The 19,782-nt window shown below is 36.7% G+C and overlaps 1 protein-coding gene across 9 annotated transcripts in view; it reads right to left on the minus strand.

Moving 5' to 3' along the window:
- Positions 1 to 19,782, minus strand: part of INPP4B (inositol polyphosphate-4-phosphatase type II B) — a 271,956-nt gene that overhangs the window by 145,653 nt on the left and 106,521 nt on the right. For 8 of the 9 annotated variants that reach the window (XM_048941067.1, XM_048941064.1, XM_048941066.1 and 5 more), the window contains exons 3-5: positions 16,764 to 16,992; positions 15,428 to 15,472; positions 1,424 to 1,542 (exon numbers count right to left, since the gene is read on the minus strand). In XM_048941067.1, the coding sequence (XP_048797024.1) occupies positions 1,424 to 1,542; positions 15,428 to 15,472; positions 16,764 to 16,854 (255 nt within the window). In that variant the 5' untranslated portion in view covers positions 16,855 to 16,992. The remainder of the gene's footprint in view (positions 1 to 1,423; positions 1,543 to 15,427; positions 15,473 to 16,763; positions 16,993 to 19,782) is intronic. The other variant, XM_048941065.1, reaches the window with a different exon arrangement.

Here is a 19,782-nt window from a genome sequence, read left to right on the forward strand (position 1 = left end):
GAGATAACTTAGATAAATCGTAATGAAAAGTCTATGGAAATGCTACAGAAAATCTTCATATTACGTTAAGGATACTGACTTTTTTTTGCAGGGATTATAGTTTCTCTCTTTGGACAGTAATGGACCAAGACAATGTTTCTGTGCTTTGTAATTCCTTAACTCTTAACCATAACAACATCATAAATCCCAAACTTAGATTAGCACTGTTAAATTTTCTGTTATGAATTAATATGATTTATATACTTATATATATACTTATATTATACATATGATATATATATATATACTTTCACTTGCTGAAATTCTCTCCACCCATGACACCTCCTCCCCCAGAGCTTGACTATGAAGGAAGCTGAGAGCACTGACAACAATTTCAGAGAATTATTCATGCCCTCAAACATGTTCTATATCAAGACATCGCCTTAGGAAATGTACACACTTGTATTAAAAAAAAAAACACATCTATCACATGTACTTCATAACAATGTTCCAGATAGTCTGCAGTGAAACATCCTGATCAGATACAAGGTAATTCAAGTAAGCAGTTTCAGGATGGTTGGTAGTTGAAACCACAGCAATTTAATTTAGTAATTGGGTCGAACTTTAAGATCACAAAGAGCTCATGAAATATTCTCTATGTATTTTACAGTCAAAACAAGCCTTTGGTAAAGTAAATTCAGGTGTCTACCTTTACAATAAGACTTTTCTGTTCTCAATGAATCTTTGCAGTAAACAGCCAAGTGAATAAGTATGCTATATACCTACACTGACTGTTCAGATTTAAATAATTTTATATTTAATTTATTTTTGTTGTTACTGATGCTAATGCTTACAGTACAAAATGAAAATGAGCAAAGCTGCCTCAGACTTTTGCTCCAATACATAACATACACAACATACATAAGATAGTAACTTCTGCCATGCCTGTGTGTTCATATACTTTCTCTTCATCATAGAAGTAGGCTAATATTTTTCACACTGCAAAAATATCAACTTCCCTATAGTAAAAAGAAAACCATAAAGTGTAACAGACTATATAACATGCCTCTGTTCTTCGGTAATTCAAAAGTACTTACCAAACTTGCTGTACTCTAAGTTTACCTTTATTTTACATAGCCTTGCTCTTTCATGAGAGCAACTATTCACTATTTCAGTCTAGACCAACGTCTAAAGAACTGGAGTATTCTGTAAGTTTTTGCTTGGAAAAAATAGAGCTTTCATGAAAAGGCAAGTTCATTACTGTTTGTCCTGGTTAAATGCCAAGAACTACAGAGCGCTCTTAGGTATACTTTGCTAACAGCCAGTGTGTGCTTCCTTACCTAAGACTGTTCACTAAATCGTTTCGTTTCTTACTTGCTTTCCAAGGAAACAACAGAAGAAGGGCAATTAACTAACATGTTAATTGAATAAGGAAGACACTCACCTCCACGATTTCAGTGCTCGAATACCTCGTCAAAACGTGCTCTGCTGGATGTACCACTGAGACTTGTATAAACGTATTCAGCTTTCGATCACGGGTAGCAGCCACTAGATCCTTGCATGCTGGAGACAGTACGAAAGAAAAATAAAACACTCGAATGAAAACTCTGGGAAAACTCTGCCACAGGCACAGGACAAAGACTACACTCCAGCTCCAGCTCCAATCTCCAGAGACAAGCCGATTTAACAGAGGAAGTCTCTTGGAAGTAGCTTACAGAAATAGGAAGTCACATGCTGCAGAACTGAACTGAGATTTCGTTTCCACTAAAAATACTTGCAGCTTCTGCAAAGCTCCCTACCAGAGGCTCACCGGCCCCAGAACACACACATGCGCATGCATACTCTCACACTCGCACACTTTGGGATAGTGGGCAATTTCACATAAACATTCATGTAATTTGCCATGAAATCTCTCTTAGCAGCCTAACTTAATCATTTCTTTTCTGAGAGTTTTCCAGCATATGCACACTTAAAAGACATTCTAAGCCAGTTAGACGCCATCAGTGATCAGACCAATTTACACCATCTGATGTCACATTACAAGCTTTTTAGTATAACTCATAATAAAAATCCATAATTAAAATCAGACAGCAAAACATACAACTCTTTTGTCATTGACTGGCATGTACATGAGAGTAACAACTGATTTCTGGCTACGTTAGACCATTATTAAAACACATTTTACTTGAAAAAATATCACAAGGAATTCCGTTCTTGTTTAATAATTCATTTTTAACTTGTGCTTATGTGATACGGATGACAAAATTAATTTTTTATACTAAAATACTTCAAGCTTTCTGACAAAGAAAAAAAGCAACAAGAAAAGGACAACAAAAAGGAGCAGGAGAGAAATAAAATCACCATTAGCTAGACTGCAGATAGGACACGTACCGATATGGCATACATCAGCTCCAAGTTAAAAGCCATCCACCTTACATTCAGTAGGAACACGCAACAGAGAATACTAAAATAGGATCTATCCAGTATTTTTTGCAGTTCATTGAGCAACAATGGAATCCTAGAATTCAGAGGCAGGAAAAGAAAAGCCTACCATTTCATAGAGATTCACTGTTAAGAAAGAGCTGGGGACATTTTATGGAGGTCAGTGCCAAACAGGGGCTTCCTCAAGTTCAGCTGACCTTTAATTTTCTAAAGGTGAGTCAAATTATCCTCACAGCAAGCAAACCTGGTCTTATGAGAAAGCAAGGAAAACTCTGATAGACACAAAAGGCCAGCTCAGCTTGGTTTTTTACCATTTTTCCTTCAGGCTTGCACCTGCCACTTGAGGATTAAGGGAAACAAAAAAGAACCATCCAGCCTTTTGTTAATACTTTTCCATAAGGGTTGCATGAACAAGGAAATAATTAAATCTAACCTTCCTGGAATACCTTGGAGTTTCTTCTAACGCCCAAATTTTCAATGAAATCTCACTGTTAAGCCTTAAACTGACTTTACCATTATTTGGTGGTAAAAATAGGATAACAATAAAGGTTTGTGCATGGATGGAGTCCTTATGAATTAGCGCCAGACTTCAACAGCAAGTTGCCAGCAAATCTTTACTACTAAGGCTCGCTACATTACTGAAGTTACCCTCAATACCTGACTGTATCTGAAGAACTATTTTATTGAATTTACAGACAAGTATTTAACTAACTACAGTACGTTAGGCAGACACAAGTCTATTTGAACTGTATCATCTCTGCAGGTGACCACAAAACTCTGATTAAAAAAAGTAACAGCAACAGCAACTGACATTAGGATGATGTCAGGATCACAGATACAGCCGTTTTCACCTGAAATCCTAATTTTCCACCTCCACCCAATCCTTAAATCCCTGTTTGACTCTATGATTTCATTTTTAGAATACAGCACACAAAAATGCTGTTTCAAAGGAACACTGAGTGTAAACGTTCTCTTCAGGAATCAGGAAAACTAACTATCAGAGTCAAATTTTTCACAACCATCACAAAGGAAGTGTAGACAGCTCAATTCTGTAGACCTCCAGAGATGACAGGCAAACAAGACAAACTCTGGAAAAGTAAAGTAAAATAAAATGAAATAAAATAAAAACTAAAAAAAAATATTCAGCTTCCAGCAAAGAATCCTACACCTAAGCTCTTACAAGTAGTACTACCACGTCCTGAATGCGTCCTGAATGGAGGTAAATCCCTCAGTTACTACCAGCTTGATATACATGCAGGACAGAGCAAATACATTATGAAGATGCAATGAAGTCTTTTATCAGCTAACGTCAGAAGTTTTTATCCCACTGATATATCTCAAGCAATAGGTACAAGAGCGCACTAAGTGGCCACTGCCATGGTGAGCATAGGAGACCATTGATTTTTCAGAAGAAAACCCAATCCTTTTTTCTTTTTAAAGCGGCAGCCTAGCAAGATGATGTTGAATTTCGCTGGGTGGAGTTGACTGAAAATAACTGATCTGCATAACTCCAATTTGGAAGGTCCAACAGGAAGTATCAGAACACTCTGGGAGCATCCAGAGAAGGACAAAAAAAAACAAAAAAAATCAACTATTTCAAGACAAAATTATTTGTGCCTACTGTGACACTGGGTCACTGCCATTCACTACTATCCTTCGGTCATAGAAGATACTGAATAAGATTGTCACTAGCAGAGAAGAGTTGCAGTGAGCTGAAATTTCTCCATCTCGGCCAGAACACATCATCAGGCCCCTTAGAAATGGCCCAACTAACACATTTTATTTTAAGTAACTTTTCACAAAAGAATGAGGCAAGTTTTTTTTTTTTTATATTGTATCCAGTCTGGCCAGCTCCACAGCCCCACTCTGAAATAGTGTCCTTTTAACTACCGAAATCTCTGAAAATGTTTGGACTTTCCAAAGAAAGACTCTTTGGACAAGGTGAAACATTACATAGATATGCAGTGAGGTACTGGATGTATAATCTGTGTTTAAATGCAACTGTTCAGCATTACTGACACGTTAATCAAAACCTGATGAAAAAGCCAACATGAAATGAATAATAAGGTTGTTTTTCTAAGACTGTGAAAGCAGGTAACATTACACGAACATACTCCACATTACAACCATTCAAACAGATTGTATACACACTACTTGTCAATATTTCACTATTCTGGAAATAATTTTGCAAAAATCCCAAATCAAAATTCAGTGAACTGAAGTGACAGCTCTTATTTACATGCCTGAAATATATTAATCTACTCATTGTGACCGCTGACTCAGTGAGTAAATGCCTGAATCATCCACTGCCCTGGCGATCACATCTCTGCTAAGCATACTAGTGTACAATGAATGTTTAAGGAAGAACTGCAGTAGGAATAATTCATGCTTTTAAATCAACAAAGAAAAAGTTAAGATGGCAAAAGGAACTATTCTTCCGTGTAGTAAGCAAAGAAAATAAAAGAAAGATAGATAACAAAGGAACCACAATGTGAGAAGCAAGACAAAGAGCTGAACGGAAAAAATGCCGTAGAATATATTTTCAATATATTGTATTTGTGTATTTTGCAAAATGTCATGGCCTATGTATGAACTGTCTTAACGTTTAAAATGCCTCAAATCAGGAAATGCCTTAAGTTACCATTTATCATTTTCTAAGCGATAAAAGTGAAGAATTGTTTCCATGTCATTGCTGTAGCTGTTAACACAGCAACACTATTCATGAATCACAGTAAATAAATACTTCTCTTTTAGTTGTGCCCATACATTGTTGTACACATTGCAGTACCAGTACTTCGCATATAAGCTCTGTGTGCAGTAAGTATAAGCTGTGTGAGTAAACATTTGATTCTTGAGTTTTGCCACGTGCAACTTTCTAGTGTTCTCTGCTCTGCACAAACATGCAGGCTGTGATCTTCATCTTTGTGTGCACTTGCACACAATGTCAGCAAAATAAAATGCCTTCTTACTGTTTGCTCGTAACTGGGCTAGGCTGTAATACAGTAGCAACTTGATTCACATTTTCAGAGTCACAGAAAAAAAGTAGTCTGGAAATTCTTCATCTGAAGTTACAGTTCAGACCAGCTGCTCAACACCGCTCCAACCACTGAAACCTATGAATCTGGAAGAAATTAATCTGGTAGAGGAATGGGGAGAATGCAGTACCTCCCTGAGCTGGAAAAGCTCCAGCAGCTGGAAGAAACTAGGTGGGCATAAAGAATGAAAGACATTCTCTGCTCCAAGTTACAAAGTCGTATAAGGCAGGAAGCCAAAGACTATACCAAGAATTAGGAAATGGCATTGACATCGCCATGTTTATCCATTTTTGTTAGCATATAGTATGAAATAACAGAACACTGGTGAACGTTTTATCAGTCTAGGGATTCACACAGCTTGTGTATCAGCCCACACAGTAATTTATGAGGTAGCCTTTCCTCTAACCAGTGACAGAAACAACCCAATTCCCCCATCACTTCTTCTCTTTCCATTTTCCACACCTAGATAGATTTCAAAGGGCTGGCAAGGAACAGTAATTAAACTAAACAACATCCCTGTTTTCTCCAGAGCTCCTTATTTTGTAAGCACTCCCAATAGAAAATCACAAGTATCTGAAGTAAAGAGACAAGGAAGAAGCTCATCTCTCATATACATACGTATTTACATGAACACACTGTTCAACTTTTTTCATTTCATTGGCATTACAGCAGCATTATCATCCCAAAGCAACATAGTTTATAAATAATAATGTACAGTCTGTCTTGACAGACTAATTAACTGAGGTATAGATATTCCTTAGTCTGCAAAAGGATATATTTAATAAGAACACTACATTTAGACTTCTGTTATATGCAGAACATTAAGCAGTACTTTCTGTTGTTGTTTTTTTCTGGTTTGTTTTGCTGTTTTTGTTTTGTTTTTTACCTCTGCCCTGAGAGTGGAGGAAGGGAAGAAAGCACTCAAAGTCACCGCTTCTGCCTTGCCTTCACTGGGCACTGCTAACCAAGACCTTCATCCAGGAACACAAAGGCTCAGGAATAGTCCAACTTTGGAACATGCAGGACAACTTTGGGCACATGCTTGACCTTAAGAGCATATTAAAGGGAACTAAAAGAGAGAACAGCAGAGAGAGATGTGTCCTCTATGTGGCAAAACATGCCTGAAAGCAACCAATCGAAGTGTTGCAGGACTGGTATTAGTCCAGAATGGTGTTTATGAGCAGCTTCCCAAATGGAGTCTCATAATAAACCGTTACCTAGGGATTAGAAAGAGCAGACTCCTGCACTGGAAAGAAGTTCCTTCCCCAGCAGCTTCCAGTTGTGAACTCCCAGTAAAATCCACAGTACAACACTGAGTACTAGGAAAAGAAGGTGTATCGAAGACTGTGTTTAGACCATGCATACAAGTCAAGCTCCACTAATTTCTTCCTAAGAACAGCTCTAAGATCACAGCTCCCATATCTGGGGATGAGAGAGTCATACGAAAGTACAAATACATCTCTCTTCTCTAGAATGTACAGCTGGTTGCTAAAGCAACCTAGTTGTTTCAGGAGGAAATGCACATATGTAACACAGTTAAATATTTCTCAGGGATGCTTATAATTAACAGTGGGAAGAATTATTTTTTTTAACCAACCAACCAACAGATGAGGAAAGTCCTATTACACAAAACAAAGATCTCCATCACATTTCTACAAACACAGGTTTGAAAAAAATAAAACCAATATTATTGACACTCACTGCAACTAATGTATCAGTATACTGAGCAAAAAAAATTTAAATCATTACCCACCTAAAACACAGATAAAATAGTACAATTACTTAGTAAACACTCAAAGACGACAGAAGCATGGTCTGTTGGTTAGTGGGGAGTTGGGATACGTGATCACGCCCAGGAGTGCTGAATTCTAAAACAAGCTCTGCCAACTCCAGGTTTTGCAGAGCTAGAGAAATTTCAGTTCGTTGCATATTCTGTTTTACTCAAAGCCTAATGCTGGACTAGAGCATTAAGTACAGGACTTCGAAATAGTCTTCTCCCTTCTCTAATGAAGTAAAATAAATGCAAAGTTCTAAAGTGTAGATTTGCTCTGCCATTACCAGGAGCAATAATAGGCATTTCCTGAGTGGGGGTTTCAGTTTTATGAATATGTGAGAGCAGACCTTTCTCACACTGCTTCCCTGCCATTCAGCCTAGACAACTCCAGTTATTTATAGAGCTTAAGCATGATAGATTCAAGAGGGACAGGAAACTGGCTGACTGGATCAACACACAACTCAGAGGCATTGTATTTGCAGTGCTGAAATGAGTATAACAGTACCGGCGTTAACCCTCATTCTGTACAACTGATATTTGAGCAGGGCAGTTAACCCATGACTAACTTGTTAGATGATCTGCTCCCTGTATGGTCAACGCTCACATCACATTCCAGCCTTATTGCAATCTAGCACAATTTACAAGCATGGTTAAGATGTCCATCACCTCTGTCTTCTCTTAAGCTATACACTGGCATCAAGGTCACAGAAGTGTGCTTCTGGCATTAAGTCATGAAACAGATGATAAAATGTTACAGAACAATATTTTTAGAATTCTTTAACTTTTTTATCTTGTACATTTTGAAACTATCATACATACAGTATCATACTTTGTTATAAATAAAGTAATCCTTTCCTAAAAGCTTACATTTCTTTAGGGAGCACACTGTGCTTAACTGTACAAAGAGCTCTGTTCTTCTCATGTTCTGTAGCAGTTGCTGGACAGCAAAGCACAGCTTTTGCTGTTTTACATTTTCAGTTATTGACTTTACCTTCAATCCAAAATTATCCTGATCGTGGCACAACCTATTAATGGTATTTATGATTTGCCCTGAAAGTGTCTTCATTCTCTGGAGAGCGCAATGAGAAAGGGAAAGAAGGAAAATGCCCAGCAGCCTAAATCAAAACTGCTATACATAACACATTACAAAATATATTCCTATCGAAGTGTGTTTTGATATGAATCTGCTGCTGTTCTACGGATGTAATTTATTTTGGCATTGTTGGCATTTTAGAATGCCACAGAAAGTTTTAAATGTCGTGGAAACAGAGCTAAATATCACTTCTCCCTTCACATTTTCCCAATATTTTCATAGCCAGTTTCTAATAAATAAGAAAATTTGCTGTAATTTCCACTTTCCCCACTATCCTATAAACAGAGAGGCTACAGGTTTAAGCTCCAAAATAAGAATTAGGAGAGTAGCAAACAATACGAAGCCTTCCTTTTTTCTTTTAACTATGCATTCCTTTACACTGTAAGCTCACAGCAAGTATATAGAACTTACAGACTATAAATATAATATATACTCTTCATTTTCAATTTTTTCCATGCCTTCAGAAATAAATTTACAAAAAATATTAGCAATATTACCACAAGACAAAAAGAAACAAGCTCCATGTCTGTTGCAGTTTTCAGTCTGCCGCATCTTTTCTTGTTATAGCAGCATACAGTGCTTACTTTGACATAAGCATTTATGTAATACAGTGCTGTACAGGTTAACAAATCCAACATAACATAGTTTTGATCCTTACTGCACAGTATTACTTTACAATTCTCTAGAGCAATCTTTTAACCCAATATGTAAAGAAAACACAGCTGTTCTTTAGCTTTACTTTTTTTTCATGAATATTTTTATAATACACATTCAGAACTGCTGAAGAAAAAAAGTTTGCTTTTGATAAGACAAAAAACTCAGCAACACAGAGTCCAGAAAATGCTAGCCAACTATGTGGTCATAGCCCTGTTGTCCACAAGAACCTGCTAGTGAATGCCACTATTTCTTCTACAAATACTTATGTAAATAGAAACACGAGTTAAGGGCTAAAACAAATCATCATGTATTGCTCTAGAGTGATCACCCGGTGAATCTGACATTAACATAGAGAATTAAGTATTGCTTCTCTTAATCTCAACTGAAGCAGATTCAGATCTCGGTTGAAAATGCTGCTAGTTTTAAACCCAGTTCATTTACCATCGTTACAGTCTAAAACCTTCATCTTACCAGATGTTAGCTATTCTGGTCTTTGAAGACCAAATTCTTCGAAATTCAAGAAAATAAAAATCTGTACTCATCCAAACCCTGTAAAATACATTTTCAATGCAACATAGAGGTTTTTAAGTCATGTTCTCAGCTCCAACACTTGTTTTCAGAATTTAAACAACATTCCACAAATTATTCAAGTTTTTTTTGTTTTTTTTAAATTTAGTTCTATTTTATTTCAGTTTTATATTCCGCACAGCTGGAAAGAACTACACCAAAAATATGATTAACCACAAAAACTGAAGTATCCATACCAGTATTGAAAACTTATCAACAGAAGATGTGGGCAAAATAATAAAGAATATAAGTTACTTATTTTGTTCTCAGTGAATTCCATCCAAGGACCTCACAGTAAGTGAGACTGCTTGTAATGTGCACAGCACCATGCCGCATCCAATACCACACAGAACTGTGCAGTGCTTCTAATAGATTTTCCTTCATTCACAGCCTACAGGGAAGCTTCATTTTCAAGTCAAACCTCACTGTAGGACATGTATTCCAAAAATAAGTACATCTATACCTAATACATTCAAAAAGAGGATGACTTCGGTTTTCTATTAATTAGATGTTTTTCTTTTTTATACAGCTTCTGATCCCTCATAGGAGGATTTAAAAAAAAAAATAAGTCCACTGGAGACATTTGATAACATTACTGCAATTATTTCTATAGGCATATTTAGAAATGTATTTAACAACAGTCATTTGAGACAAACATTCAGTAAACACAGTGCATTACTTTTAAACAACTTCAAGTCAAGAGATTACGCTCTAAGCTACCTCACAATGTTTCTGTTATTCTACTGGCCTAGCAAAACAGAACTGTTTCACATCTGTTTAATCATTACTATTTTGCACAAGAGGCATGAATCTAAAAAAGGACTGCTGTAAACTGCAAGTCATTTCTTTGCTTTTTGTCCTCAAAATATCCAAGTCCGTTTGGCATTATAAGGTGACTAACATCCAGCAGAAGAGCAGACAAGGCAATCTGCAGAGAATGCTTTAAGTGTTTTGCAGACCGAGCTAAAAGACCAGCTGCAGGATGTGCCAGCAAGAAGTCAAGAGTCAACTCACAAAAAGGCAGATACCTACAAATGGATTTTTAACAGAGTACTTCACACATCTGATATTTAGTTCTGGAGATACTTAAAGGTATTTAAGCTCTCAACTGCAAGAGGTTCTCACATACACAAAGGTCAATTTCCGGGTATGTCTCAATCAACCTAGCTTGGACAATGCTGAGCAGCAATGCCTCTACCTTCGGCCCTGTCAAGATTTGCAAACCACACACCTTTACTCACAGTCCTGGGCTGGCAGGAGGTGACAGGACACAGCTGCTAGTCCATGCTCTGCAGAAAACATCAATGCTTATTGCCTTCACAACAGACCCAGCAGGAAGGCTGAAGGAGAAATGATGCCAGTACGCCTTAGAATTCAGTTAAGCACTGGACCAGAAAAAGGTCAGATGCGGTTGGATCCAGGTTTATCACTCTGTTCATCACTAGCTTAGCAGCTACAAAACACAAAGTTACTGAATGCATACAAGCAGACATTCAAATCATCCTCTTGAAATCATCCCACCTTGATCAAGCACCAAAAAGAAACCCCCGCACCTCAAAAAAGGTGAAGAGTTACTAGCAGCAGGGATAGAGGGGACAAAAGAATATCAAAGGTAATTTCTATATTTCACATTAAAATTGTCACTGAAATTGGAAGAAGGATACAGTCATCATCCTTCAATCAGACTTCAGAACTCAGACCCACCCACAAGGTAAAGCACACTAATAATTAAACTGCCAACCTCAACTTGTCTCTCAGCCAAGCTCGTCCTTAACTCTTTCACAACAGAAAAAGGGGAAAGTTTTAACTCAGGATGAAAAGGGTCCATTTGAATTTTACTTCTGGCCAGTGCTATTCAGGAACAATTTTCTGCTCTACATTTACATTTTACAAGCATTTGTGTTATTAAGTCTGCCCTACGAATATACAGAAATAAATCAACCTTCACGTGCAAATGTGTAGAAGAAACATTAGAAATGCATTAATCAGATATTATTACAGGCAATCAAACATTTTTTTTTTTTTTCAGTTTTGCTCAGCTCTGTCTGCTTCCAACTTGCGCCTTGCCCAAGAAACGATTCATGCTGATATCCTAAGCGCCTTTACCTGCTCCTCATCCTCACTGCCTTCCCGTCTCCCTCCAGGTATTGATACACATTATCAGCTGTGTATAATTTTGCCAGGCTGAACAAGAGTCCTAGCTCTTTCAGCCTCTCCTCATATGCTCCAAGTTCCTTAATCATAAATGTTACTTTTCGCTTCCTAAATGACTTTGTCCAATTATTCTAACATAAAATCTATTTCTTACACCTGCGCAGCAGACCTTCCAAAACCACATGGGGTATTGGACAGCTGGAAAAACTAACACTTCAGCTACTAAAACACACACACAAAAAAAAGACCCTTAAGTTATCTTTGCTCTATGTACTACTACTTGTTAAAGTTAAAAATTAAAGCAAAATTAAGAGACTTCCTTGTTTGATGAAAACAGCCCTTTTAACAGGTGAAAAAACAGTTTTATAGAATTTATGCAAGTGAAGCTTATTCTTAGTAATACACACTATGGACTAGATTAACATGTACAACTGAAAATATTCTGCAGACACTTTAGGTCTACTCAGTCTGTTCGACAAAGACAGCATGTTTAGAAAAAAAAATCAATTATTTTCCTAGACAAAAAGTCAGGTTCCTGGGAAATATGAAGAGGCTGGAAGACAACAGCAGTGCCACGATATCATCTAAATCTTGTTGTAGGTAAGGGAGTCTTACCGAGATCTCTTTAAGAACAAAGGAATACTTTAGCTTGAGCTGGCTTGTTGCTCTCTGTGTATAAACATCTGTCAAAGAAATGATTCTCAGTAAGAGTCCCCTTCATCCAGACAAGCTTCCTAGAACCACAAACAAATCGCTTGCGGTCGTATCATTCACTGTGTATCAGTTAAGCACAAGGCCATCAGGTCATGTAAGAGCTGTACCTGCAGCTTTGTTGGTCGTGCAAGGGGAGAATGGACCGACTGCCCACCTCGTCCAGAAAGATGCCGTCACAAATTTTCTTTCACTAGAGGACTTTCTAGGTAAGGTAAATCATCATCTTCCCTCTGCAGCTCAGTCATTAAATCATACACATCTTTCCCACACATGCTATTCCATCATTCTGGCAACCTTAAGATTAAAGGTGTAATAGGCCACACACGTGCACACCCCCACCCTCCAAAATCAAGGCTCAATTTACGAGATGTAAGAGGTCTACATCCAAGTCACTATTAAAGAGTCACTTCAGAGAACGGGGTTCAAAAACTGAACTGAAAGAGTACACAGGCAAAAAAAAAAAAACAAAAGGAAATATGCAAAGTAGGTGATGTATTTTGGAGAAAAGGCAGGAAGATAAAAATAATGAGGAAAAAAGAGCAGTGGTGCGTGCGCCGAAAATAACTTCTCTTTAAGTTTAATGATCCTTAATTCTACATCCCAATGAACTAGTTTTAAAATACCTTGGAAACACAAGTTTTCAGTTATGTCAGAATAATTTAAAAGTTTACGTTATGTTCACTGAAATGCCTAATACTTCAGAAAGCAAGTATTAAGCTCATAAAAATAAGTAACCAATTAAGGTAGCTACTGCGTTTCTTTTTTTTTTGTTTTTGTTTTGGTTTTTTTTAATACCTAAGTAACAACACACTCAGTTTTGACATACTCAAATGTCTACCTATATCAACAAATTCTTCATTAACTCTGAAACTCTTCCTCCAAGTAACTCTCAGTAATACTTATAAATTACCATTAAGGTTTCTGATTGCTTTGAGTATTCTAGCTCAGGATCTGGAATCGGTTCAGGCAAAGCAGGGTGAGTACCCTCATCAGTAACAATCAGGGTAGAATAACCCATGCTTAGACTGATCTCCCGTAGTTAGTCAGCTTCCAGTCATCCTCATCAGGGACTGAGTTCATACTCAACCTCCCAGAAAACTTCATATCTTTTAACAGATAGACAAAACTTCCCCTTCGAAATTTTAGACAGAAAAGAATCTGAAAAAACAGGAATCGTCATTTATGAAGCCAACAAAAAAAAGCATGAGGTAGACCAAAATCACCACTTTCCGTATCAAGAAGAAATGGAGTTTACTGAAAAGATTAGCTATTTTAAGATTTCAAAAGGGAATACTATTAGCTTCATTTTCCTATGGCTGTACGAACGCATTGATTTGATTCATTTCCGAATTCGAACATTCCTAACAGAAGTTTATCCCATTATCTGCTGCATCACTTGAGAACTAAGTTGATTAAACCCCGTCTCTCAAAATGGTTATGTTCCATAAAAACCTTTCAAGTGTTAAATAGCTTTTCAAATTCAGGTATGTACAACTTCTAAGTGGTTTAGCCACAGCTATTGAAAATTAGTCTCTAGACGCATTTATATCAAAAGTCACAACCTTTATTCTGATTTAAAAGAAAATGTTTTTCTTAGTCACAGCCCTTATTGGTACACATAGGTATTTACAAGATCATCATCTACTTTTCCCTGGTAGATCAAGGGAACAAAAATGCTTGAAAGCAAAAGAGTCCAGAAACAAAAGAGATTTACATTACGCAGAGGTTAAGAATACTACCTGAAACATCCTCACCGTTTAAATGACTGATATTAGGAAGTTAGCTGTTTCCCATCATTCTGGAATATGCTGCATCATCATGATCGACCCAGTATTCCTGGTTCATCACATACTCTGACCCACTTCTCAAAGCAAATAAATGTCACTGCACTTAAGCTCACCATGGTGAGTAACTGTCACATAGCAAGTTGCTAAACACAACTTTAATCTATATAACATGCACAGAAATTAAATTTACCCACGCCCTATGTGCTTACTGAACATCATTAAGAACCAAGGCATGCCAACAAACTGCAAGCATCTCCATGACCACTTCTGTGAACAATTACCTCTTACAAACATAAAAACTAAGTCAGTAACGCAGCAAAAATGACTCATGCTATACTGCCATATAATGGGTTGACAAACAAGACATTGTCATACAGAGAATAGATATCTACCTATGTATTTTTATTTCTCTACTTAGATTCTACATACATCTCTCTAATACACAGAGAGAACTCGTATAAATTTAAGTCAACAGAAAAATTTGAAGTATGAAATATTTTCTATATTAAATAAGAAAGCGATCGTTCTCCTTATATAATATTAGTATTTTTTGTTACGTAATGCAAATGTCATACAAGGCAAATTTTCCAAAGAGCAAGAAGCAGCCAGAACACTAGTTGAATAGCTTCCCAACTTCCACTACTGAGGATTTTTTGAGCCTTGCGTATTCAGTGATACAATTAGCACAGACTGATATTTAAAGATTGTGACAGAATGAGGCAATGCAAATTAAGACAACTCCTACCCTATATGGATAGAAGGATAGATTACTGAATTTATTTTTTAAGTTTTTTTTTTTTTTTTTTGAAAGAATACAGATGGTTTAATATAGTGAATACTGTAAGCTCGCAAGCCAAGCTGACACAATGCATTATGCGACAGTGGGAGGGAGGGGTGAAACACGAAGGACAAATAGAGAATGTTGTAACTGTCAGGTGGAATGGGACAACCTTATATATATATATATATATATATATATGTATATGTATATGTATATGTATATGTATATATATTCATTCAGTTATTTCGTTGAATTAAGAACATAAAGCCAGGATTTTGAAGGCACATGCACAGGCAGATCTCCTGCCTAAATGAAGTACAGCTCTTTTATTTACTTATTTTTCTACAGATTACATGTAATACTACGTAACATTACACACACAAATTCTTCACACATGCATACAGGCACACAATGCAACTCCAAGACGACAAAACTCTATCTTACCAAGACTGAACTCCAGCTTTGGCTCATTTGCAATTCTCTGAATACCTTTTAAAAAGTAAAAAATGGTTAGAAATAATTTGATTTACATATCTTCCTTTTTTGCCTATGTGTGGTTGTGTTTGTGTTGTTTTTTTTTTTTTAATAGTCTAAAAGTTTCACATGCTTAACTCATGCCACACCAAATACCTGCCACGCTGAGTGGAGTAACACTTCATATTAACAACCTCCGTGAAAGTTATCTTTGCATGAAGTATTTGTCCAAAAAAAAAAAAAAAAAACAAAAAAAAAAAACATGACATATTTCTTTGTAAAGGTGATCCTTCCTTTGGAGGATGGTTAAATTATATTTGGTTGTTCACCCTCTGCAGGAAGTAATTGGATCATAACTACAGTATTGATTGAACTCGTAGAAATGAAATTGTCTTACATAGACATGTGTGTTGTCTCACTGTCATCATCAAAGGATCATATGTTGCATTCACAAATACTGGACAAATTGGTCAGATTTGGAAGAACCAGGATGTTACATAAAATGTAAGGGAGAATCTTGCTGCGATTTTAAAAATAAAACGAATAACAACGTTGTAGAATAGGTCTTACGCCACACTGTTATCACTAATGCAACTAATTGTTCACGCCTTTGCACAAGAAATTATAGCTGCAAAGCGTAGAAAGGCCTTGGTCTGTAAGAAATAACAAATAAGATCCTGTATTTATTTTAAAATAGAATTGCATTAAAATATCTGATAAAAAATATTTCAGAGTTCAACTTCATCACTAGCACATCCAGCATATTGGAACATTTTTATCACTATGCTGGATAATAACTTAATTGGTTGATCAGTCACTTGATACAACTGAAATCCAGCACATAGCAGTACAACATGGTTCAGGCACTGTGAATCAAAAATGGCTCAAAATACAGCTAGATGCCTTCAAACCCCAAAGTGCTTTTATATCACTTCAGACTCCAATTTAAAGATCACTAAAGCTTACTTAGAGTTATCAAAATTATCAGATTATGTCTTACAACAAGCCCACATGTTCACATCACACAAAAGAACAGAATTTAACTTTCATGAAGAAAATATATCAGAGAAAAATACCAGAAACATAGTAACTAATCTGTTTCTGTGAAGATTATCTGAATAACTGAAAATGCAACAGGTAATGACAGTTAAAGATAACCTTTATCAGTTTGCTCCTTCTACAACTGCACCTTGTCAACCAACAAATTAAACAGCATTATGTACACTGTTTGAGACATTACCCGTACTACTACAAATTCTGGTGCATTTTTCCCGTACCACTCAATAAAATGAGAATATACACTTACTCGTAAGCTGTGGCTCTCCTAGACTGTCTATTTGTGATGAAGGGAGAAACTGCTGTGCTTCATCTGATGTTCTCTCCTCTTTGATCTCCATGATCAACCTCCAGAGCTGATGAATTTTATTTCTCAAACTTTGAGTTTGCCGCCTCTCCCAGTGCCACAGCCCACGATTCACAATCTGCTTTTGATGCAGCTTCACAGTAAAGATCTGGTTCTCCACTCTGAAATTCAGCTATCAGAAAACATTAACACTGTTTTTAGCAATTCTTTCTCAGACAAGGGATCAAAATGAAATTGATACCAAGCACCGTTTAAAGCACTCCATTTCTTCTATGTCACGGACCCAGGCACCCCATTTACCTCTTGAATCAAACCCCTATTTTTACATACTCAGTGCAGTACAAAGCTTATCCATTGAGTGCTTCCACAAGCAATTAAAGTACTGTAAACAAGGTGGCAGAAACAAATTGAAATGGGAAGCTCTTTTTCAGTACAGATTTCTGCAGCTCAGCAGGTACCTATCAGAACTGCTAACTTAATGGAGAATTTGATTTAGCAGGGGCAGCAGACAGACAGAGGCAGTGGGATTTAACAGAATATGTTCGTAAGTTCTTCTATTAGAGCTGACCTTTATGCTCAGTGTTTTATTCATCCTTGGCAGCGTACTGCTCATCAATACATAGAGATAATTTAGCATGACATAGCTCCTCTGAAAAGACCCACCAAGTTGTGCATGAGAGTTTCTGCTGTCATTATTATCCAAATCTTCTGCTGCTCTGCCTGAAGTGTAATTGTTTAATTATCAGGTTTTACAAGGACAAATGAAAAAAAGGAATTGTATTTGTTGACGCTCGTAAGGAAACGCAGGTAAGTAGCAAGGGTCAGTCATTTGATTACAATCAGCACAGAAAAAATTAACATTTACATTTCTGTGACAGACAACTTCACAAAGACAAATTCCACATGACACGTTCTGCAATACACACAATTAAAAAATCAACTGGGAAAGAAACAAAAATTAATGCTTCTTTCCAAGATGCTGCCAACTGACCCAAAAACAAAACTCTATCAAGTATCTGTGTTACCATATTAATTAGGACTTAATTTAGTAAAAATCATTTTGACCTTTATGTACCATAGGTAATACTGCTGGAAGAAACAGAACATTTGCGTGCTTTCATAACTAGCTCAAAACCAAACATACAGAACTTTCCTATGTACAAAGTGAACTTGTTTCTCTTTTCCTAACTTGAGCATCTAACCTTGGGCACTTACCCACATAAGTTATTCTAAACCTATTTGCACTTCATAAACTGAGCATCTGTCACTTACAATTAACTAAGCTTTTATTGTTATGGAGGACAGAAGATGCAAACCTCAAGTCTGCAAGTCTCTTAAAATGGTGTTGGCACAAATCCCAGCAGAGGTGGAACAAGTATTTTTGTCTGGTAGTGGATCTAAGGAAGTGTACAATGTGTGGCTGCAGCTGCTGATAATTCTAGACTAGTAGGACTAAAAAACTCACAAGGAACAAGAGGGAAGAGAAGGAGGAACTGGTGTAACACCCTTCTGCTTTCTTGGGTAATTTAAGAAGAGCTAATAAGAGCTCAAAATCTTGCCTCCAGCGCCAGAGACTCTGTGAAACAAAGTATTCAGCTCTTGTGACAAGAATATTCACAATCTGGGGAAGATGCAGATGTTCTTCTTACCCACAAAATCTACTTGCCTTGAGTGACCCAACCTGAACAAAATGATGTTTACTGTTTATGAAAGATGAGCTTAGACACAGAAATTTCATCTATAATGTCATACGTGATCTGCTAAGTTACCTGAGATTCCCCAATCAAAATTTACCAGCAGTCATTTTAATTAAAAAATGTATTTCCAGGCAGACAAAATACCTGTTTGTACCATTCAGCCTTTATAATCCCAGACACTCATTAATAGAAGTGGTTTGGATATCCAACATGCCTCAGCTAGAACAGTCAAGCAAATGCTTTACAACCAAAATTCAAATATTGCAAGGTGTTCTTTTCTCTCTGCTCTTTATTTTCAAACGTAAATAGGAACAGTGATTTGCCTCAAAACATTCTGCCACTAGCTAAATAAAAACATCTGCTCCAGGGGGAAATCAATGCTTTGCAATTGAAATCGTTCTATTTATACTAGTCTCTCAGCAGTGGAAATCAGACTGCCAAACACAAAAGGCATGCTGATTCATGCTTAATATGCATGTAACCAGAAATTGATAGTGAAAAGCAGTAGAAATGGACATAATTCAGCACATTCTGACCTAACAGGTGCTGGTTTTGAGATCTGGAAATCCATTTCAAGCTAATCACTTCTAAACACTACAGTTCTCTATATTTAGGTCTCTGGAATACTCAGAACTAAGTTCAGTTCTGAAAAAGCGTATAAAACTACTCCAAAAATATTTATCTCTGCCAACATAGGAAGTTTTATTCTGCAGAACATACAGCTGGTAAGAAGCAGTTCACGCAGAGCAATACAGACACTGTCTTCGTTTTCTCAATGTACGTTGGCAAAAATTGTCTCTGGCAATAAGGAGAATAGGTTTACTCATAACAAATCATTTTGACTGTTATTTTAAATTTGACATAAAGAATTTTTGCTCAGATACCCCAAGTCAGGTTGCAGAAGGAAAGCAAAACAGCTGCAGTAAACGCTTCTGAAAAATGAACTGTATATTGACAGACCTTCGCATCTAGTAAAGGACTCAAGGAGGTAGTAGACATATTGATAGAATCATATTTGTACTCAGACATCCTAGCAGAGGATTTCATTGGTGTGCAAAAGAAAAACTAAACTTTGGTACTTGCAACTACAGTGTTTCTATAGAAAAAAAAACAGAAGAATCTCATATTGTGCTCTGTTATTGTTGACGTAAGTTAGTTCTGAAAAAAAAGTTTTTGAAAATATCTACTGTTGACTTCAATGAAGCCAGTTCTCTATCTGGCACACGTTCTACTTCCATTCTTAAGACTTAAGTTTTGAATGCAAG

This window comes from Lagopus muta, chromosome 4 (genome assembly GCF_023343835.1).
Source record: "Lagopus muta isolate bLagMut1 chromosome 4, bLagMut1 primary, whole genome shotgun sequence".
Classification (NCBI taxonomy): Eukaryota; Metazoa; Chordata; class Aves; order Galliformes; family Phasianidae; genus Lagopus; species Lagopus muta.